At 42.4% G+C, this 23,426-nt stretch overlaps 2 protein-coding genes across 9 annotated transcripts in view; one reads left to right on the plus strand and one right to left on the minus strand.

Annotated features, from left to right (window-relative positions):
• PTPN14 (protein tyrosine phosphatase non-receptor type 14) overlaps window positions 1-19,161 on the plus strand; it is a 113,504-nt gene extending 94,343 nt beyond the window's left edge. For all 5 annotated transcript variants that reach the window (XM_005483016.4, XM_026791023.2, XM_014264402.3 and 2 more), the window contains 5 exons: window positions 925-1,143; window positions 4,242-4,370; window positions 5,302-5,536; window positions 7,490-7,653; window positions 11,520-19,161. In XM_005483016.4, coding sequence (XP_005483073.1) covers window positions 925-1,143; window positions 4,242-4,370; window positions 5,302-5,536; window positions 7,490-7,653; window positions 11,520-11,648 — 876 coding nt within the window. In that variant the 3' untranslated portion in view covers window positions 11,649-19,161. The remainder of the gene's footprint in view (window positions 1-924; window positions 1,144-4,241; window positions 4,371-5,301; window positions 5,537-7,489; window positions 7,654-11,519) is intronic.
• The window catches only part of SMYD2 (SET and MYND domain containing 2), a 40,167-nt gene continuing 24,230 nt past the window's right edge, over window positions 7,490-23,426 (minus strand). For all 4 annotated transcript variants that reach the window (XM_005483017.3, XM_074537094.1, XM_026791027.2 and 1 more), the window contains 3 exons: window positions 23,108-23,282; window positions 21,542-21,650; window positions 7,490-19,619 (listed from right to left, as the gene is read on the minus strand). In XM_005483017.3, coding sequence (XP_005483074.1) covers window positions 19,539-19,619; window positions 21,542-21,650; window positions 23,108-23,282 — 365 coding nt within the window. In that variant the 3' untranslated portion in view covers window positions 7,490-19,538. The remainder of the gene's footprint in view (window positions 19,620-21,541; window positions 21,651-23,107; window positions 23,283-23,426) is intronic.

The raw sequence follows: 23,426 nt of genomic DNA on the forward strand, positions 1-23,426 counted from the left end.
AATTTCTCTTACAAGTTTTCAGAGCCATTAATGCAAAAGGTCTGTGGCTAATACTGTATGTCTTTGAATGCAGACAAAGAATCAAATGTCTTGAGCATTTAGTGAAGTCAGTGAAAATGGAGTCTGTTGTGTTTCACCTGACTGTACAATGTCATACAAGATCAATCTGTAAATCTAACACTTTGCACATTTTTCACTTGATCGGGCAAAGTTCTGCAGTGCTCACCCACAGAAACTGTCTTTCATGTTCTGATACTGATAAGGATTTTGGTTAATGTCTCTAATGGGATTAAATTTTAAAAAATGAAGTTGTTTGCCTCCTGATGTTTGCACACATGGGTGTGTGTGTGTATGGAATTTCAGATATTAAAAACAGTTGCTGCTCTTAAGATTTGAGAAGCAAATTTGCAAAGAACCTTTCTGGTTTTCTGGATAGAAATTTGCAGCCTTGTGTTTTCTGGCACCCAGGGAGCAGAATTTCACCTCCACCTTGTCTGTATGTGGGATTGTGTTCAACCACAGGCATTGCATCCTTGTGAGTTAGGCAGTATTTTGAAAATGTGGGCCACGTCACACTTCTTGTAGTATGATATTCTTCATGGAAAAAAATTTAAATATCTATTTTGTTGAAATCGTATATTCATACTGAAATTCTTACTGAACCAAGATTATTTAGCACAGGTTTGCCTTTTATGCTATCAGTCTTCAAAAATGTGGAGGTGGAACGTAAAACTGTAAAAATTTGCCATTGGTTTCACTTGGTAGAAATAAGTGTGTCATATTTCCTCAGATATCTGCAGGAGGAGTGAGTGAGAGAATGCTATGGCTGTGTATTGGAATTCAAAGAATGGATGGATGGCTCTAGCGGTGAATGTTGCTCCCAGAAGCATTAATGGGTCGATGCTCCTTTCTGTTAAATCCTAGTGCAAAATCCTGAGGAGGAAGCTGGAGGAGGGGATGGTGTTTACAGAATACGAGCAGATTCCAAAGAAGAAGGCAGATGGGATCTTCACCACTGCTGCCCTGCCTGAGAACACGGAGCGCAACCGCATCAGGGAGGTCGTTCCTTACGAGGAGAACCGCGTGGAGCTGGTGCCGACCAAAGAGAACAACACAGGCTACATCAATGCTTCACACATAAAGGTGAAGGCTTGCTTGAGATTTGCTTGCCAAATGAAGGTGTGCTAAAGCTTTGTTTGCATTTCTGGCTGCACAGCAGCATCTTCTGTATCTCAGGAGTTTCTGGAAAGGTTTAGGGTGCATTGTTATGCCTTTTTGTGTCACCGTGGGCATCTCTAAAGTCTCCTATCAACTGACCTGCATAAGTTGATTTAACTGCTGGAGACTGGGAAGTTATTTTAGAGAGGCATCCTGGCTTTTTTGTGCCCACCTGTGCCAGCTTGTTGTGGAATGACTCTACTGGTTAGTGTAGAAAGAGGTGCCATGTTTCTCAACCTTCATGAGAATGCATTAGATCAGCCCCAGTACCTGCAGTGTGATAAAGCAATGTTTTAAGGTATGGTGACCATACTGACCTTACCAACAAGGTCCCTGCATCTCTGACTGGTAACTGCATTGAACTTCATGTTTCAAATTATGTTTTGACAAGAAACTTCAGATTTCTTGTTAATTCAGTGTAGAAATAATTAAAGATACAACCTGACTGTTTTTACAAGCATGGCCAGTTTTAACAGTGAACTATGCTCCAGTGACTGCAGATGGTTGGTTTTCTTTAAGCTTCTAGCAGTATTTGCAAAGCCCTCTGTTGGCTTTTACTGTACCCTGAGAGAAGTAACAGAAATCCTCTGTATCAGAAGTAACAGAAATCCTCTGCATCAGATGACAGATATTGTTGTTAGAGATTGTTTTCTTCATTTTCTCATTGTCAAAATCCAAATTAAAAAGAAATAATTAAAAAATAATGAATAAAACATCCTGTTAAATTAATATTTTCCTTGAGTAAAAGCCTTTTAAAAGTTTAAAGAGACTTGCTGGCCTAGGCTGTGATTTACTGTGTTAAATTCTGGTGATTCAAATCTGAAATTTTATCTGAATAATTTCTGAACCAGGATCCTGGCAGTTTGTCACTTCTCTTCATAGTCTGGTAGGAACCAGATACTGAGTTTTTGCATAATCAGACATTGCTATGATGATGAATTTCTGAACCCCAAATTTTCTACCTACAAAGTAGGTGGAGAAAAAGAAGATATTCCTAAAGGATGCTATTTTCCCTGGCTAGCTTTGAGCCCACATTTTCTCTTGTGTGTCGCTGTTGGACACAGCCACATCTTGGAGCACCCAGGACCAGGCAGCAGTGCTTTGGTGCCTGACAGCCACAGGGCCTTGGCAGGGTTTCCCTCCTGCGCTTGGAGCAGCGCTTTCAGAAGCCAAGCAGATGTGCTTTTGCTTCGAAGGTGAAATTGCATCTGTGAAATTTACCTCAGCAGCACAGTGTGTGCCTGTTTTCAGCCCAATATTTAATTTTTAATTTCCTGCAGTTAGGGCATTAGAATGCAGTAAACATTCCAGGCATCCCATTGCCTTCAGACTATTTATGGGCCTTTCATATCATGTGCCAGGAGGCTTGGACCAGGAGTCAGTAGACAAAGAAAACTCCTCTGTCATCCTGATAAGGTCCATGCCTGGAGGATTCCAGCTCCCACTGCTTGGTCTGCAAGCCCCACAGTTTAACAATAATTCTCTGCAGATTTACCATGCATCATTGCTGTTAAGATACAAAGATCATCATCTATACCAAAGAGAAAAATTGTTATTAAATTTATGAAGATTAAGCACAAAGGTTCTTCAGAGCACTTCATCAGACTGACTGTGTCAGGTCACTATTGACTTAAAGAGCTCAGTAGGGCTGTACCAGCATTCATGGCTGTAGACCATCAGTCCAGGTGCAGGATGCTCCTTGGGGCTGTGCAGTCTGTATTAATTCTCCTCTAGTACAAGAACTTAAAAAGTCTACCAGCCTTGGTCTTGCCATTTTTAACCATTGTTCAAAAAAATAAAATGCTGCATAGTATGAAATAAAGAAAAGGAGCTGTTGTACAGGGTCAAACAGTTTTCAGTGCAGTGAGAAACTTGTTATACAAAACCAATGTTATTTACAGGTGTAAACTCCCAAGCATCTCAGATTAATAAACAGTTGTTTGACTAATAAATAAATAAATTGATTTTATTTCTGAGAATGTATTCAAAGGCTTGTACCTCAAACACAGTATGTGGTTGAACCTGTCAGAGTTATTGATTGTTCCTTGTAGCGTTGTCTGCCAGTACATTGATATTTATGGATGTGTCAGCATTTTTGTTGTAAATCTTCTTCTCTGGGATTTATAACTTTGGGAGAAGTGGCTCTGGGCTAATAAGCAGAATTAGGAGGCCTTAGCCTGAGAAGGAAAAATATTTCAACTTTCCAAATAATGAGTTTGGCTGGTTCTTCTGGTAAGCATATTTTTGAAATGATATGTAGTAGTTCTAAAAACACTTTGTTTTTTACCTAAAATGTTTGAAAAAAGATTCCCTAAGCTTTTTTCTGATGTACAGCAAATTATGTGTCATAAAATTACAATTTTTTAATACACAAGTGATTTTTTTTTTAACTGCCTCTGTCAGTTAAATGAAGCAGTGTTTTATACTGGCTAACTGCAAGGTAATGCTGGCTCTGTTCAGGGCAACTCAGAATTTACAGTCTGTAAATCTGTATGTTAATGCTTTGAAAAGAATTTCATTACCTGTCATGCAAATACACAAATACTTCTGTAAGATGTGGTTGGTAAACCCGTTGTGTATTGGGAAATAGATTTACATGGCTACAGCTTTGGGTAATTTTAAGTTTCTCATGGTGTTTGAAAGCCATTTGATGTGCTGCATTTACTCTATGGTAGTTTTCAGGTTCTGAACTGAAAAACCCAAGGTGAGTAAAATCCATGGATTTTTTATTTAGTTGGTTATTGGGGTTTTTTTTGCCTGTATGATCCAGATGCAAGAGCAAGAAAGAGGGCATTTAGACCAAAGCTTTATGGTTATGGTTATCAAGACAGGACATGGAAGCACTGAAGGTTATGTTTTGTCAGATTTGCTCTTATCAAAAGGATGATTTTTGCTCAAATTTTTGACCAAAAGCAGAAGAACAAAGATTTCAGTGTAGTTCCTTTTGTTTAAAAGGGAGTTCTGGCACAGACACTGCTGAGAACTCAGGCACTGACTGGTTGTTTCTTTTTGCCTTCTCCCAGGTGACTGTAGGTGGAGAGGAGTGGCACTACATTGCTACCCAAGGGCCCCTGCCACACACATGCCATGACTTCTGGCAGATGGTGTGGGAACAGGGGGTGAATGTTATAGCCATGGTCACAGCTGAGGAGGTATGTGAAATCACAGAATAGTTCTTTCTGATGTGAGCCAATCTCCTGTTATCATCACTTCCCACTCCAGTAACCTGTTTTTCCTATCAACATCCCCTTTTCCTCTGGCTCTGTTTGAACATATGCCTGCACTGCTCTCATACTATACTTCCCAACTTCCTGACACTCAGTTTGGCAAAAGCTGACGTGAAACAAGCAGGAGCCCTCCTTCCCTCTGCTTGGGCCAAGCCAAACAAAGATGTTTCCATTGGAATGTGAGAGCACTGAACTTGCTCCTGGTTAAAATGACAGAGATTTCCACACCATCCAAAGCCAATTCTGTATACCATCACTCTTATCAGCTGAAAAGAGACCAGAAGCTGTTGTTTCCATAGAAGTGTCCATAAAACAAAGGCAAAAACCCCCAAATAAAAGCACCCCACAAGTTTTTATTCTTATGCCAAGCAAAGCAGTTATTCCTATTGTAGTCCAAGAACTATGTGCTATGTTGTAAAAACTGGCACATGTTGTTAACTAACACCGCATTCGGCTCCGTGCCTGGCTGCTTTCAGCAAACACAGGGAGCTGCAGACCACATCAAGTCACTGTCCAGTTCCCAAGGCCGATCAAGAACAGACACTTACAAGCTGCTGAAGAGATTCTCCTTCTAATTAGAGGAGAGTCTTCCCCAGGAGGAGAATATTTACCAAGGTGTTTTAGGCAGTAGCTGTCTTCTGTCACGAGACAAGAGTATTCAAGTAGTTTTACGCTTAAAAACACTACATGGCTGAGAGGTTTAAGTTTTAATGGGTATTTTCTTAACTTTGTGGGATGCTCCTTACTCTTCCAATGCTTTAAAATAAGAATACTTGGCTTATCCAGAGAGATTTGTACCCTTTGTTTGTAGAGAATTGCAGATACTAATGGCTTTTTGTCTTGTTTTGTTATCAAGGAGGGAGGAAGAAGTAAGAGCCATCGCTACTGGCCTAAGCTGGGCTCTAAGCACAGCTCAGCCACCTACGGGAAGTTCAAGGTGACAACCAAGTTCCGCACGGACTCTGGCTGCTTTGCAACTACTGGTCTGAAGGTCAAGCATCTTCTCTCTGGGCAGGAGAGGACAGTGTGGCATTTGCAGTATACTGACTGGCCAGACCATGGGTGTCCAGAAGAAGTCCAAGGCTTTTTATGTAAGATTCCTTTATTTTGCATGATAAATCAAGAAAAAGATTGCTCACACTGGATTCAGTTCACTGTACCTAGTTACAGCTGGGACTGGTATCAGGTGCTTGCTGTGGTGTACACAGGCCTCAACTAGGTTATACTTTTCTGCAATTTGGAGGAAAAAAAAAAGGTGGTATTCCAGAGGTAGGAGCTAAAGTGATTAGCAGGAGGAAAAATCCAAGGCAGCAGCAGTGCCAAAAACTCAGGAAATTTTAATTAATAGGGTGCTTCAGTTGGCTGATCTATTGGTGCAACTTACTGCCATTTCCCAACTACTTAATGAATGCAGGGCATAACAGACTGTACACAAACATGATTAGAAAGGTCTGGGTGAGAGGATCAGTTGCTATTGAAATAAGGTGCATCACCTCCAGTTTTACTTTTGCAAAAGAGCAGAGGGCCCTATCCCACATGCAGTTCCACCCTTGTGACCACAGGTACCCAGGCAATGCTCAAGGGCCTCCCCAGTTACATATGGTCCTGGCTTGTGCTTTTCTGAAAATACAGCAATTATATTCATCTGCAATGTGTCAATAACACTTCCTGATTCTTACCAAGTAATAAGCACTCCCATATTAAGTAATAGGAATTCAACCATTATTTAACTTCAGACACATCTCTGGCAGTGCAGTGGGGAATGATGCAGAAATCTTTAAATTACCACTGAAGGAGTCTGTACATGGTGTACTGATGTGTTGGAGATGCCTGTCACCTTAGTTCCTGAAAGCTTTGCAGCTGCAGTGTCACTCTGTGGCAGCTAAGTCCTCTCTCAGGAAGATCCATTAGTTCCTCTTCAGTCTTGCCACAGCTCCAGTCCTTTAGTGATGCATTCTCCTTTGCATGGCACACACTGCATTTAATAGTGCATCTTCCTTTCCCCAGATCTGTCACCAAGACAAAAAATAGAAAATTTCAACTTCAGCAAAGGAGTACCAGGGAATCTGTCTTCAAGAAAAAGCTATTGCCCAATTCCTCATTTGTTTCATACTTTGTTTTTCACTTTGTTTCTCATACCCTGTAGCTGTGTTTGGGCATGGCAGTAATTGGAACCTGATTGTCCCCATTTCCTCTCTCCCATTGTTTGCCACCATTTAGAGTCCCATTTCCCTGTGTGCACTGAAATGCAGCTTTTCTGGTGTTGGTAGGCCTCCAGCCCCATCCTGCCTGTGGGGAGAGGACAGCTGGGGCTGCAGTGCCCTGACACCAAGGGCCAGAGCAGGGGAGCTCGGCTCAGGTCTCACTTCCCACTTGGAGTGCTGGGAAGCCAAGTGAGCTTTCAGCATGTGAGGTTCTCAGCACGGTGTGACAGCAGGATGTATTGAATGATGCTGGGACAGCCACACAAGGCAGCTGTTCCTGAGCCCCCCAGCTTTCTACAAATGGCTTCAGGGAAAACAAAGCAGTGATCTCCCAGAAGGGCTTGTAGCTATTGAGAAACAAACCCTGAGCAGAGAGGGAGGGGGGGGGAGGTTCTGTCAGAGTCTAGAAGGGAGAAGGAAGACAGGAAACAAGGCAGATGGATGCTTGCTTCCCCTGTGATACTGGCTTTGACAGGCAGTACTTTCAATGGGACTTAGCTGTTGTTTTGATCCCAGCCTGTTAATAGCAGGAATTGCTGTAAGTAACGTCTAGAATCATCTGCTTAGGGGACCTGGAGATTTGCAAGGGGGAAAACAGAATTTAATTTTTTAAAAGAACTATTTAATTTAAACGAGCAGACTCCCAAGTAATAATTGACACCCAGCTGGATGCAGTGCTGCTCAGTGCACCCTGGCCAAGATAATTATTATGTTGTAAAAAACGTAAGTTATTGCCACTTTGACAGAGAATAACTTTTCCACACTCTTTCCCCCTCCCCTCCTAATTTTGCCATGTAGAGATGTAGATGTTTGCAGCCTTGCCTGCTTTTCCCTTTGCAGCTTACCTGGAGGAGATCCAGTCAGTGCGTCGGCACACCAACAGCGTGCTGGACAGCAGCAACACCTGCAACCCTCCCATCGTGGTGCACTGCAGTGCAGGCGTGGGCAGGACTGGCGTGGTCATCCTCACAGAGCTCATGATTGGCTGCTTGGAGCATAATGAGGTAAGTCAGCTTCCTTTGCAAGCCCCCAGCTTATCCCTTGGCTAACTGGCTGCATTCCTCAGGTTGAAATTAAAAGGCATTGAAGCGATTTCTTTCTGTTACCTCTGTGAGCAGGACAAGGATCTTAAATGTGATGGGCAAAGATTCCCCATGGCAGGTTACTTGCTGTAGTTTTCTGTATAGTTGCTATTATTTTTTTATTATTTTAATATGTTCAAAATTAGGGCCTTCTTTGCTCTTTTGAGAATTTAGTCTAATCCATATCTGTATTTAATTAAATACAGTGTGTTTATGAGCACTACCTGAGAGAGGCTAGAGAATAATGTCCTTGCTCTTAACTGAAGTTTTCTGCTCTCTAAATTCTCTCCTTGGGCTCCTTCCTCTCTCTTGTAATCTCACCTGGAATGAAATTTAGCTGTGTTTAAAGAATAAGTGTATTTATGTATTCCTGTGGGGGATAGGGCTTTAGGGTTGCAGCCAGCATTATGAGTAACACAGACTGGAGTTAGGAACAAGTGCCCCAGTAGAGCAGCCATAGGTAACAACCTAATTTTCATCTGTCACTGGGAAACTGTCTAGGAGGAACATCACATCTTGACTAACAGTGTGCCACACACTTTGCATGACAACTGTGGAAACCGGGGGTTTCTCTTGCCAAAGAAAATGCTCAAAGACCAAAACTGCTTGTAGAGATAAGAATGCAGCAAGAGTGACAAACAGACATGTATCATCTGCCCCTTCCAATAATTAGCCATTGGGTGAGTTCAGGAAAGACTGAGAACTCCAGCAGCTCATCATTCTGGAGTTACAAGACCCCCACAGATCCTGGACTCAGATCAGCTGGGACAAATCTCCAGCTCTGCTTGGGCCTCACTGAAGGTGAAGCTGTCCTGTAGATATGTGTCACAGGTGACACTTAGTTCTTTGGCTCTGTATTTGGGGGAGAAAGGGAAAAGAGGAAGTATCCTGGCCAAGAAAGGGCCCATGGGGATGTGCTTTGGGAATCCAGCAGCCTCCCAGTGCTGACTGCTGCTCAGTAGCTGCTCCAGAGTGGGACAATGGCTCCAGCTCTTGACCCTGCTTGACTTTTCCTTATGCACTGACACATGGAAGTGACTACTTCTGTTGTTCACATGGCAGCCACAAAATTTCTGCTTTCCTCTGCAGAGGAAAGCTGGAGAGTTAAAAGAGCCATGCTGGATTATTTGTCAGCATCAGTGTAGCTTTACAGCACCCTCTGCATGTGCACAGAAGCAACTCTAAGGGCTGTGCAACAGGGTCTGGCCACCTCTGTTTACAGAAGTGAATCTGTGGTTTACAGAAGCCACCCCTTGGGCCAAGAGTAGCTTTGGCACCTCAACATCTAAGCTTGGGGGTGAGCCTTGGCATCATTCATTTGAGCTTTCATCAACTTCACTAGGCCCTGATGGTAGTGCTCAATAATAAGGGATTTCTCTGATGTCCCTTAATTAAAGCATTCTTTTGTCTTGATTAATAATGGAAATCATCATTAACAATAAATACAATTTTTATTAAGGGCCTTGTTTCTCTAGATTGTACCAAGTTAATGTTTTTGGTTTGTTAAAACCTAATTTTAAAAAAGGTTAAAATTTTGACAGTTTGTTTTCATTTTGTGGCAGATTTTGCACAGAGGACTTCCTTTTAATTTGTTTATTTTTTACTGAATTTGTTGGGGTTTTTTTCCTGAAATAAAATTAATTCTCACTTAAAATGTTTTAGTCTTAGGAACTGGTTTTCACAGAAGAGTCTTAGCAAGTAAAATGCATTAACATTTTAGCAGTGAAGAAAAATCATGAGGGAGTTTGAAAATTTTGAAGAAGAGCATTTTGGAAAGCCTGCAGCAGTGCTGAAACAGAAACTAGAACTCTTGAGCCTGAGGTTTCAGGTTCAGGTAAAAAGCCATGTTTAATCAAATTCTGTCCAGCTTCAGTCACTGTGGCTTCTGGGCAATGGCTGCTTGAGTCTAAAGCTGTATCTCATTGCAGGGATAGAGTTTCAGTAACTGCTGCATGGCAAGTAAATGTCACATCATTACATCCTTACTGCTGTAGACACATAGTACGAGAAAGTAATTGAGAACCTGCTCTATCAACTTTTAGTCCAGACTTGGCACTGGGACATTAACTCATGAGTGCATCTGCAGCATGCTTTCACATGAGAGAGCTTTGGTTTGGGAGGCAGAAATAAGGAGCATTTTAGTTCTGCTTGCAAGTCCCAGCTTAGCAAAGGATTAGGTGTATTTTTTTTCTATTTTTTTTTTTACATGTACATGGTAATGAAGGTGAATTTAGGGATTCTCCTTACCTGGAATCAGAAAATACTAAGCTGGCTATAAATAGTGAGACTAAATAGGCAGGATGTGGTTTTCTTCCATTTCTGAGATAAGGCAAAGCCATCTCCATTTTGAGGAGGTGCAGGAACACTGTGTGCCCACTAAAAGCTAATGAAAACCTGAGAGAAGAACATTATGTGCAGGTCAAGGCTGGCCTGCATTTTTGTTATAGTTGTTCAGGTGAGATCAGGTTCCACATGACTCTGCTCAGCAAAGACCATTTCATGAGCATCTGAGTCCATAGGGAGGCCTTCTCCAAGTCAGCCAAGTTAACTGGAAAGGCTTCCATTTTTCTTTGCACCTGTTTGATAATAATATGACATTACTCATCTCAAATATTTACACTCGTTGACTCTCTAGAGATGTCCTTTTATAACAGCTTGTTGGGGTATGTGGCAGAATATTTGGCCTTGTTTTCAGAAAGTGATAGCCTATGAGTTAATACTTGTTTACATGGAATGGAGATTCTGAGTTTTATATACATGGACAGAAATGGATATGCAGCGTGACTTTTATTTTAAACTTTCCAGGAAACTTCAGATGTGCCTGGAAGCAGATTCCATGCTCAGTTGGGCCTCCAAGGCTTAGCAGCAATCTCAGTCAAAAGACTTGCTAAGCTCCTCTTGGTGTTTCTGCAAGCAGGCATTACAAAGTGCAGTTTATGTTGCCTTCAGTTTTATATCTTGACTTGCTTAAGAACTTCCCCAAAACTCAGTGCTCATGTTTGCTGCTGCCATAGAAGGTTTGTGTTCCTCAGCTTGGCTCACATTACACGCTGCTTGAATTTGAGCCTGCCAGGCTGAGCTTCATGGCTCAACAACTTCTCAATAGCTCCTTGTGTACCTGTTGTAACAGATAAAACACAACAGCATCATAGGTTTTTGGCTTCCTAAATGCCAGAAATCTGATGATAGCATCCTAATGAAATGTGCAGTGATTTCTAACGCTTCAGCTCATGGGCCTCTGTTTCACATTTGGTTTTGAGTTCAGACCATTATAGGCTGCCTGTGCCTGCTTAATGCTGTGCCATCCCAGTGGATTTCCTTATCTGTGCCTACTTACTGGACTTTACTTCCTGCTGCAGAGCACTTTCAGGGCACACATGTGAGTTTCTTTTGGGTGAAATGAAGCTGGACTATACCTTAATATGTCTCAGTGGATATTCAGTAGATGGCAACAAACTGATGCTGGCCTGGAGTGTGCAAAACACACATTGTGGATATTGGGTCCTTCTTTCACTTCACAGACCTATTTCTCCTGGAGCATTATTTGCTAACATACATTTCGCTGTGGCAGACCAGATGTTGGAGTTTCTGGATCTCTTGGTGGCAATGAGTTCCCTTGCCCTTCAGTGAAAGGATCTGTATCTTTGCCTGCACATTTAATTTTGTCCACAGAAACTTTGTCTTCTATAACTATAGTATATTTCCCTGTGTCAAATAACTGATATTTGTGATTGTTTGATTTAATGAATACACATTCTTCTGCCTTCTTTTCCCCCTTTGCTTTACAGAAAATGGACGTTCCTGTGATGCTGAGACACCTGCGGGAGCAGAGGGTGTTTATGATCCAGACCATAGCCCAGTACAAATTTGTCTACCAAGTGCTCATACAATTCCTGCAAAACTCGAGACTTATTTAATCTTTTCAAACATCCCAGACCCAGCATTGTGGATCTGACTGAACCTTACTGATGAACTGCCTTGACAACACTGTGTGCATATATTGCACTTTTTAAAGTTGTCTTGAAAGTAAGGAATGATGGTTCTTTACTAGTCTCCCATGGATTATTTTATACAAGATATAATTTATTTTTCTTGGAATAACTTTTGAATTACTTTCATAACTCATAAAACTTATAGTGACCTTGAAAGTGAACCACATTTGACATGACTGGTCTGCATTGTAACATGTCTGTAAGGAAAGCAATCCTTTGTAAAGGTAGTTTGCTGGCTTTTATTTTCCTACACGGCTTCTGAAACCCACAGTTATTTGGCAGTGGGCTTTTTTTCATGTAAGGACCTTCTGGACCCAGTGTGTGGCTTCTCTGGTGAAAGCAAGACCTGCTAGATGTCAGCTATGTGTGAGTGGAAGCTGAGGGTGCACAGCTTGGAGACCCGAGCTCTGCACATGCAGCCGGGCATGTTACAGAGGGCTTGAGCACAGGACATTGTGAGGACAGAGAGTTTTGGGTGCTGAACTCTTCAAATTCCACAAGAATTATGGTTTTAGATTAGTCCTTGAAAAAAATCAATATTGTATCTTTTTAAGGAAGCTTTTTGCTGGCTGTGTGCAACCCTTGAAGGGAACCATAAGAAGCAATGTAGGGTGAAGTGCAGTGACCTCCAGCAGGCTGAAGTCAGTGAAAGACTCTTTCCAATAACTCTGGTGATCTGAGAGTTTAACAGCAGAGCATTTTCAACCAAACACATCTGGATAAAAAGCCAAATCAAGCACCTTCTCACAAATTACACTGAAAGTGTTATTGCCTTGAGGCTCACCCTCTGCAGGCAAGGAATCTCATTTAAATTAGGCATCCCCAGTTGCCTTAGTCTTCATGTGTGAACTATTGTTGGGTGGTTAGAGAAGGAGTCAGGCTAGAGAGGTGCCTTGGAGGTCTCTGACCCAGCCACACTCACCCCACTGCTGACTTGAAACTTGGATAGGCTCGTGCAGGGTAACATCCAGTTTCAGAATTCTCAAGGGTGACGATTTCACAGCCTCTCAGGGCATGTGACACAATGCAGTTACTTTGTTGTAGTGAAATCACCTTTCTTGGTATCCCTTCCCCAGATGCTTCTAATATTTTAATCCTACTGTTGCTTTTCTGTTGCATCCCCACCTCCAAACCCTGGTCAATGTACAAGGGCCTAAGCCTGCAAGCACTCTTAATTAGCACTAAAGGAACTAAAATTAATGGGGAGCTTAAGGCAAGGTTCTGTACCAGAATGTTTCTTGAATGTATTTAAAACTGCACTGTGTTGAATTGGTGCTGTGCAATACAGGCCTAAGATGATGACAAAGTCTGGTGAAGACTTGTAAACCATCAACAAATGGAGAGGAATTATTTTGTTGTAATAGCTTGACCATGTTCCTTTCAGGGATCAGTTGAGCTTTCAGTCAACTTCAGTTTTCCTCTAATTTTTTTTCTGCCAGTGCCAACATATCTCTTGTTAAATTAGCAGCAACCATTTAAAGTCTTTTCAGCAGCATCTGCATGATAATTGCAGAGAGATGCTTTATATCTGGGAAAAAAGCCAAGGAATAAACCTTGAAGCAAAGTGTATTAAATTAGTTATCTCGTTATAACTTTTTGAATAATTTCCTAATGATGAATTAAGTTTGAACTCAGAGCTGTCAAGTCCCATTGCTCCACTTGGATGTGAGAAGTAGAAAATCAGGAGGGAAAAGAATCTGTTCCTGTGTCTTATTATTCAGCTGCTCTTGGCTGCAATGTGTGTTTCTGCTGCTAGAATGAGCACAGGAAAGTTATTGCATAAGAGAGTGTGAAGAGCTGTGTTTGAAGGGAAGAAAATTAAGCAAATGTTTTTTTATGCAAAGATGCATCATAGGTGTCTTAGAAAAACATTAATTAGAAAAAGGCACTAAAAATCCTTTCCAAATTAAGTCAGTGCCTATTAATGAGCCAAATAAGTGGCCATGTGGTAAGCAGTCATTTCCAATTAACTCCTAATGTGGCTGGGATGGTAGATAGAGGCCAATGTGAGTCACTTTTTCCTTTTCATTGTCAAAGAATGGTAATTTTAAACTTTTTCCTTTCATCTGACTTCAATGTATTTTTCCCTGCTAGATTTTATCTTGACTAGATCTGTTAATATCCTAAGTGAATTGGGCTGTTGCATGTCTTCAGAGGTTCTTTTCCACCCCAGCTTACAAGCAGCCCTCAGCATGCTGATGTTTTATGGTTGAAACATGGTACAGTTTTGTAAGGGAAAAAATGAACCTTCTCACTTTGAACCTGTTGTAGTTTTATCAGGCCAAAATTGCTTGGGCAGTATTTCCTAACCTTTAGGGAGTGACAGGAAAATGCATTTTGCATCCAATTTTCTTAGTCATAGCAGGAATGAACACATGGGCCTTAAAGCAACAGTGCTGTTAAGTTTCTGTCCTGCAGACTTTTAAACAGCAGAACCCTTGAGGAGAAAAGGACAGTTTGGAGTTGCTGTTTGTTGTGTTGCATGTTTTTTAACATCAAAGCCTGACAGTAGCTTGAGACCAGTTTCCTCCATTTGGAGTAAAGTCTGCATTGAAAATCTCACAATGATTCATCAGTGAACAGAATTTTGAAACAGGCAGTCTTCTCCCAGAGCACCCACCTTGCAGTCTGGCATGGGCATCCATTGTGTCTGTTTTTCTTTCAATACACTCTTCATCTGTATTTAGCAACCTTTGCCTTTTTAATTTAAACTCTTGCCAACTATAGTATTGAGGTGCTGGCGTCAGCTTTTTGGTTACAGTTATGGTCTGAGCATTTCATGCTTCCCATTGTTAGAGCAGGGATGGGAGAGATGACAGCTGAGCTGTGGTGCTGCTCAGTGCTCTGGGGATCTTGTTTCTGTCCCCCATCAGTCACACTGCAGGATGGTGGACATCAGCTGCTCAGGTCCTACTTGCTTCAGGTCCTACAAAGGCTTGTTTAGGCACCTCTTGTGTGGGATCTCAGCACGGCAGTCCTGATGTGCAGGGTCACTGAGACAACCCTTGGGGGGCTCGGAGGTCCTGGAACGTGGCCAGAAGTGTCTGGTGGTTGGACTTTGACCCAGCACAGGAAACATCACCTGTATGAGGATGGGAGAATCACAGGGGATAAATGGTGAAGAGATAGATTAGTTATAGTGTGAAACACAGGGTTTAGAATCTCGGTACAGGGGGGACAAGATGGAGGAATTGGGGCGTGTCCTGTCCTCCTTCTTCTTCTTGTCTTCCATCTTCTGTGGTGGTGGTGGCACTTTGAGATTGGTTCTTACTAAAAGTGCACTTGTCAATAAGGGTGAAAGGTATTGGGGGGAAAAGGTAAATATCTTACACATAGTTTTGGGTATAAAGATAACTGACCGCCCCGAGGGCACGCAGTGTGCTCATGGCTGACGTGCTGTGCGGACCTCTGTCGGGCTGAGAGAAGATATTGTAGATAAAAAATTAATAAACACTGGAGACCGAAAAAACCTGAAGACTCCTTTCGTCCTTTGGAGCGCGGGCTGCCCCAAGGCCATCCTGAGCCTTTCCAGGCCAAAAACAGCCAAGAACGGGACACTCTTGTCCTTCACAACCTGAGGAAAGATGAAGCTTGTGCCCACAAACATTTTCCTGTGTAGGCATACAGGGATCCTAAATGCTCAGCCTTATCAGAAATCCCCTAAACTAATTTTAGCTGGCAAAAGACACATCTCTGAGAGCTTACTCAACCTATTGCCAGCACAGTCCTTGAAGTATATTGAAGTGCATTTCTGTTCTACTTATTTAAATCACCTGCCTCAGCTACAAATATTATTAAATATTTGCATGATTTCAAAAGCTGGGGGTTTTAAAATTACTTTCTTGTAAACAAACAGAAATGCAAATGGCAAAACATGGACTTAGTCATTCTTTTCCAACCTAAGTGCTTCAATAGTGCTTGTCATGTCAGCCAGGACATTATTTTTTGATCCAATACCTGCTATGTCTGTGTAGTCCACAAGCAACTCTAAAAGAAATGTTACTGGGCAATCTTGTACTTGGATATAGCACAGAAATCTGTAGGGAAAATTCAGCAGAGCTAACTCTGACAATGCTGCATTTCCAACAGCCGACTTCCCACTGGTCTCCTGGGAGGAGATGATGACTGAATTAGCTGTTGTCAGCCTCGCTAACAGTTTGTGCTCTGTGTGCTCAGAAAGTGGAATCATCAGGCTGATCTCTGCTGTAGCAGCTCTTGTGCATCACTGAGGGAGGCCTGAGTAAAATTTTGCTCCTTGTCTTAGTGGGTAAAAAAATGCTACGGTGGCAGCCACTGCAGGTAATAAAGGCCTGCATCACATTGCAGGAGCAAATTCCTGAGCTGACCATGAGAGGAAGGACTGCATGAAAACAGCCTTTGACCACCCTTCTGCAAAATGAATATAAAGCTGCTGATGTCTACTTCAAGGCATATTGTGTTTGGGCTAGGTTTTGATGGCAGTAAGAGAAAGGCTGCAAGTCCAAACCCCAAAAGCAGTTGCCCCCAACTCACTCCTAGCCTTCTAGAGTGGTTTTCTTGTAGGATCTGGTGCTAAGGGAGCTTTAGATGCCATCTAGGTCTTTAGAGAGAAGGACATTCTACATGCAGCTGCTTCCAGGGATTGAGGATTTGAGGAAGGGAACAGATGGCTATGGGGCAAAACAAGATGGAGGTATTAACCATAAATAAACTATTGTTAGATTGTGAAACAAAACAGTGCACAGGTCAAAAAATAGCAGTGTTTATATAAATATTTTAAGTAAATAAATTTAGTGTTTTTGGAGTATCTCAGATTCCAGTTCCATTGGCTTCTCTCAGCTGTTTTTTGGCTGGCATTTCTTTGAAGTTTTGTTGCCTGTGCTTTCTGTGCACTCTCACTGAGAGTCTCCCACATGCTTTAACAACAGGACTTTGCCTGCAGAGAGTGAATTGGAAATCACTGAAAATAGGAGCTTCCTCTGGAGAATTCCAGCACTATGTAACAGCAAGGGAAGGACTGCCACCTTGATTGTTGTGGCACCTTGACTACACTGATTCTCAGTGGCTGGACAGTCAGTTCCAGGTATTTCAGGGGTAGTGTTCCTTGATTAGGCAGGTAGAAAAGGAATGCTTCCCACAAACTATTTCCATGTCAGGGTGTGGGGCACTCCCGACTTAGACAGTGGCTGGTAGTTGAGGAAGAAGTAGGGATGTGTCTAGAAAAGGTTGCTCAGCCCCTCTGGTGCACCTGGCAGCAAACTTTATGGGTTTCCTGAGGCCAAAGCTGTATCCTGCTCCCTGTGTAGTACCTCCTGGTGGATCCATCTTGAATCACATTACCTTCTCTTTAGAAGCCATCTCTGGCCTTCACAATGTCCTGTGCTGGTGAGTTCCATAACTTATATGGAGTTAAAGATGGAATGCATGAGAACTTCCTTTTTGTGTATGTGAAATAAAAGTATTTTCTTGCTTCTGCTTGGTCTTTAAAAGAAAGCAAATCTGTAGTACCAGAAACACTGGTAATAGGATGTTTATCCTGTTGAGGTTGCTGCATACAAATAACATTTTTTCCTCACTAGTAAAGTACCTTTCTTTTGTTATTTTACAAAGGAAAAAGTTTACACATGCAGATGACTGTAATATTCCCATATGTTATTGTGTGGAATGTGGTAAATGAGTTAACATGCTTAAGTTTTATGTCACTGGATTTTACTGTCCTGTTTTACTGCAGTATTGTGATGCCTCTGTTTTTATTTGTTCTGTAATTCTGTACCTGACAGTTTAGCCCAAAACAGTGATCTGATCTCACCACCTCATTGTATGTACACATTTTGTAGAAAAATGAGACATCAGTTATGTGCCCTTCCTGCCCTCAACCCCTCCTGTTAGGGCTGAATGGCAGAATTATTCTATGCTATTGAAAGCCTTTAAAAAAATAAAAATCTATGCATGCTATTTTATATTCTAATGTATTATTCATATCAGTACATAAGCTTATGCTTGTCAGTTTTATCTTGTGTATAGAACTGATTACTTTTGACAGTATTTTTGCACTGTTTCTTTTCTTTCTCTTTTTATTATAAAAAGTTCTATCAGCATTAATTGATTGCAATAATTTTTTTACCCCTTTCACTGCCTTTGTGTAAATAGTTTCTTATATGCTTTTGCAAATGTGAGAATGTCTTCAGTCACTAAGGTTTTTTTGGTAAGGCTGTCCCTCATATTCACAGTATACAATAAACCATTTTTTTCAAGGAAAACAATGTTTGTGTTCTTTTCTGTATCAGCTTAAGGATTTTGAATTTGCACCTACACTGCTTGAGTTGGTTTCCCATGTTAAACTGATAGGCACAGCCAGGGCCACAGTGAGCTTTGAATAACCTCTGCAAATAGTAATCCAAGTTTCACAGGGGCAAGGCTCCCACTGGTGCCTCATGTTCAGCTAATCCAATTCTTTGGTGTTGAAGTGTGGTATGGGCTCTGGACAGACTTGCTGAAATAAAGGTATTATTTCCCAGGACAAGAGTTTATTTGACAAGACAAAGTTAGGATAAAAATAGTCAGCTAGTGCCCTCTTCCTAGGCTTGGCTGCAGTTAATAGGCTTTGGCTTTCTGGAATTGTAGATCTGGTGCAGTTTTATATACTCCAGCAACAACTACTGGCTGGAGAGCAATGAAAGATTTCACCAAAATGAGCTGACAAACCCTTGTTCTAGCAGTTTTATTTTCAGAGCAGTGCTTACAAGAAAGAAAATACAATGAAGTTCTTAAGGGTGATGTGTTCTTTCTCATCATACTTTATAAGCTGTGAAAAGACGCAGGTAATTTCATTGTGCACCATATTTCAATTTTGATGCTAGAAGTTTATAGCTACACTTTTTTCCCCCATCCTTAAAAGCACACTCTTGCCATTGCTCTAAATGGAGGAGGAAAAAATCCTCCTGTTTTGTATATGGGTAGAGAAAGCTAAGTCCTGGACTTGTTCCTCAGAAAGTGTTCCTGTCCCTCTCTTAAAAATAATTGCCAACATATAATTTACAATAGTTGTAATCCACTGGAGGTGAAGGTATGGCTGTAAGGAAATATGAGCTCTCCTCTGCAATAACTCACTTTAACTTGTAAAGGAGTGTAAAAAGCCAGAAGTTGCATAGTTAATGTCTTGTGCAAGCCTTCAAGCTCCAACACAGGTGTCAGTATTTTCTGTGCAAGACAAATTGAGCTCTATCTAGGTCTTTGGTGTGATGAATCCTCACCTGCCAGGAGCAGTGATGGACCTGCAGATTAACTGGCTGAGGGAACATTGGTGTCATTGCTGTGAAATGTACATAATTCACCCATTTCCCCTTTCTTTCAGTTAAGCCACTGCAAATAAAAATGATGCAAGAAAAAAAGGAAATGGGTACCAAACCACAACAGAAAAAGCAGGGCTTTTGCTAATTTGTCAGATTAAGCAAAACTATTTGGGCAAAAGTACGTATCACAAAACTATTGCACCCATTTAAGTGTACAACAGGCATCCAGAAGGGCCAAGACCACTTTATTTACTTTACACAAATAAGATCCACACCAACACCCCTAAAGAAAAAAAATGGCCATTTCTGCACATGAGCCATCAAAAGGCATAACCTTTAAGAAACCATGGCTGCTTCCTTACAAAAAAAAAAAAAAAAAAAAAAGGCAATTGTAGATGTGTGGAAGCTAGGCCTACGTGTGTTTGTCATTCCAATTATAGGACAGAACTGTGTTCATACTCTACCGCTTTTCAAAGCACTCCTGGAGGTTTCCATAACAAGGCTTTTTAAATAAAGGTTTGAAGGATTGCATAGATTCAAAAGCTCAGTGGTCCTCTAATTCCTTTTTGATCTCTGAAATGTATGGATGATCTTTCCCATGTGCTACTTCCATGATAGCAATTGCCTATGAAAAGAAAAAAAAAAAATATTCACACAATTGATTCATATATAACACCAGGCTATAAATACTCTCTTTAGAGGTTTGAAGCAGTCTGACACCTCTAGCTACTTTTTGTCCCCTTGTAGTCATAAACCCAGTAGGAAATAAAATGAAATTCAGAACTAAGTAATAAAGGTTTTATATTCAGAGAATACATCTTTGATCTTAAAGGAGCCCAAAGCACCTTTCAAAATTATATTCCTGACAAAACTACTTTGAATGCCACCAGCTCCAGGACAGAAAACTGCAAGTGCGGTGGGTAATATTCCAGCAGAGGACTTAGCCAGTATCAGAGCCAGCTCTGCTCCACCAATTTCTCCTTGAGCTGTCCCAGACATACAGGCCTAGTGCAGGAGTAATGCTGAGGCATTTAAAACTTGAGTCTGTAAACCCTCTGCTCCTTCCAGGGGCTGCCAGTGCTTTAGGAAGGAAGCAACAACTTAGGCAGAAGTGATTTCCCGTAAGATTCGGACTGACACTGCTGTGCCCAACAACTCCCTGGTGTTTCACCTGCTCTAGGCCCGAGGGGGAATGCTGCAGGCAGCCAAACCCCTGACTGGCACCTTTCCTGCCCTGGAGTGTGTGCCAGGGCAAGATTTCCACTTGAGAAAAGAAGTGATAAAAGACTACACTAGACAGAACTGAGAAGAAAGTTCACTGTAAGTCTGAGAATGGTTAAAAAGCAAGGGAGCTAAGACAGAGCAAGGAATTGCAGTATCCTGGCCCTCTGAGCATTTGGTCATTTCATCCTTGGGAAACTTTTATGCTCTTGTATTTGCTAAGCCAGTACAGCAAGGGCTTTTGGTTCCACCTCAGCAGCGAGAAATGACCCCACCCCTCCTCCTGCCTGAAAAAGAAAGGAGGACCTTCTGGATGAGCTGCTCACAAACTGACAGGGAACAATGGGTTTGCTTTTCCACTAAATCCCAAACATCAGAGGCGGGGATAACTTTGGGCAGTTCCTGTAGACAGCTTTTGGAAGTGAGTCACTAGAAAATGTTTGTGTAAGGAAACTAACTATGCCAACAAATTTACCTCACAGTTCCCTACCCCTCATCCCATGCTCCTACTGGCACAATTCCCATTTCTACTCAAGGGTTTAACATGACAGTGAAGGAAAACCTATGCCAGCTTCAAACTCGGCAACAGTTAAATTTTAGAGCATATATTCTTCTAGCATCTTTCACCATGGTTGGCTGGTGCTGTTATTTGCTGGCTAAAACTTGCCAGCATCTAAAAAGCAAGAAGAAATAAATACATTGTGACATTCCACACTGAGTCATTATATGCTACAATAGTCACTGATGCTTAAGAAACTAAAATAAATTTTTGTCCAACAACAATAGGGGAAAATAGTCAAGAAACATAGTATAGACTAATGAAAAATAGCAGAATAAAAAACTAAAGACTAAAAAAAAGGGGTGAAGAAAAACATAAAAGCAAAATGCTGTATTTGCCAATTTCAGCATTACCAGATGCATTGAATTCCAACTATATCCCTAAGTTGGATATAGAAATCACAGACTTCAATGAAACACTATGTGCCTTTTATAAGAGCCAAGCATTTTTCCTGTCCTTACCCAGCAAATGAGGGGAAGATAGGGTTCTGCTTCATTTACACCAGTGCAGCTCTAGCTCAGTGAAGAACTCAGAGCAAATGTTTAAGCGTAATTCTCACTCCAGCTGCTGCAGTATGAGCCCACTGTGAAAAGGCACCCAAGAGCAGACCTATCCTCCATCTCTAGAAAAACCAAATCTGAGCCAAAATTCCCGTGACCAAATATATTAACACATGGTGCATTTCCTACCACGCCAGCTCACTGACAGAGAGGCACACAGTGTTTCAATGGCTGGTGTTATTAATAGAGAAACCAGGCAGTAAATACCCTTTTCAGGGCTTTAACTCCAGCCGTCCTGTTCTTCAGCGTCATGTACAGTCTCCCTAACTTCAGCCACATGGAGGCAACATTCAGCGAGTAGGAGGGATAATGTTTACTGCAAGAGAGAAAGAAATTCAGCTTCATCAACTTCAGCAGTTTCATAGCGTTTTCCCAGTTTTGTCCCCTCTCATGGGGCAGGAAGCTGCCTCTCGGTGCCCCTGCCCATTCAGCGCTCACCCCCTCTGCCGTGACTGCCAAGAGCCTGTGCCAACTGTGTCTGGGATGGGGACGCCTGTCAGCTGGGAATTGGACTGAAACTACCATATGCCTCTGAACAGCTGTCAGATGGCAATGACTTTCTGCCACTAGTTTTAATCTAGCCAGCTACAGAGAGAGCCTGCATTGTGATGAGTTTTTGGAGCCACCCTGCACCCGCAGCAGCAGCTCTGTGTGCTCCACAATGGTTGGTGGGCTGGAAAGCGAGGGGCCCTGTGCAGTGTGCAGGGCACACACGGCAGCCTGTGCTCACACACACTGAGGGGCACAGCCCGCCTCGGCAGAGCTGATCTGGAATGCCAGGCTCAGAGCCAGAGGAGCTGGGCAAGTCCCAGGGAAGATAAATAGTACTGAGCCCCCGGGGGGGAGGAATGTTGGCTCCTTCTTTGTATCACTGCTCTCTGCCAAGTGATCTGTGACTTTATGTTGGCATCTGTTCCGAAGGGAGAGCTTTTCTTGCGCTCCCCCCAGCTGGCAAGAGAGTCACGTCTCAAGACGAGACTCTGGGAGATTCACGGCAGGACCAGACACAGCCAGCGAAACTGCCTGGCTCTCACCAACGGGCTCCTACTGCAAAAACAGGGAATGTGATCAGAAACAGTGTTCATAGCTCCTGCAGGGGCTGTGAGCTGCCTTGCCCCACGCAGGGCTTCAGCCTGGGCATTCTCCCACGCCTCCAGCACTAGGGCAGCGGGATCAGGGATATGGGGCACCAGGAGCTCAGGAATGGGATCAGGGACATGGGGCACCCGGAGCTCGGAGCGGGATCAGGGACATGGGACACCCGGAGCTCCGAGCTCGGCTCCAGCTCCCTCTGGTGCTCGGCCCCAGCCCTGGGACACGGCTCTGCTCTCCTGCAGCCATGCACACCGGGCTGCTGCAGACAGAGAGCACTGGGAGACTGCAGGGAGCTGACAGCAACACAGGCTGTGCCTCCACTGCCTTGTACAAAACACTGGCTGCAGATGAAGTCTGAAGCCCTTCCTTAGTAGAAAATGATGGTATTTTAGAAACCAGCATTTATCCAGCTAAGCAGAATTATCACTGCACCCAAGGTGGCACAAAATTATTTTGAGAACCCAAAGCAAGGATTTCAAAGTCAGTCCTGCTGTATATTGCAGACCACATTCCAACAAACAGACACTGTCCTGGCATTTAAATATTCCTTTCTGAGTAGTGGTGTCATGGGTAGAATGTTTATACAATATATACCAAGAGAAGTGATCTCTGCACAAACTTGTCTTAATTGTTCAGATTATTAATTAGAGCATTAAAAAAACAGTATGTCACATTTACCTGTAGGGTCTGATAATTTTTTGCCCGTAACACAGCGCACCTTCCCAGTCCTGCACGTAAAGACACACACCCATGGCCTGGTACATCATATGTAACATATAAACATTACTGTCCTCAAACACTGCACCCATCTTGTCCAGGCTGAGTTCACAGATCTCCAGTAATTCACTGGGGGGTAGGAAGAAGTCAAGGAATGCAATAACTCCATGGCCTCTCATTATACAATTAGCTGATAAAATGCCTTCAGCCACAGAGAACACAGAGACAAGTTTAATTTCTCCTGGTCACAGTATTTCTCCTGCATGCACTTCTGAAGCCC

This window comes from Zonotrichia albicollis, chromosome 3 (assembly GCF_047830755.1).
Source record: "Zonotrichia albicollis isolate bZonAlb1 chromosome 3, bZonAlb1.hap1, whole genome shotgun sequence".
In the NCBI taxonomy this organism is placed as follows: domain Eukaryota; kingdom Metazoa; phylum Chordata; class Aves; order Passeriformes; family Passerellidae; genus Zonotrichia; species Zonotrichia albicollis.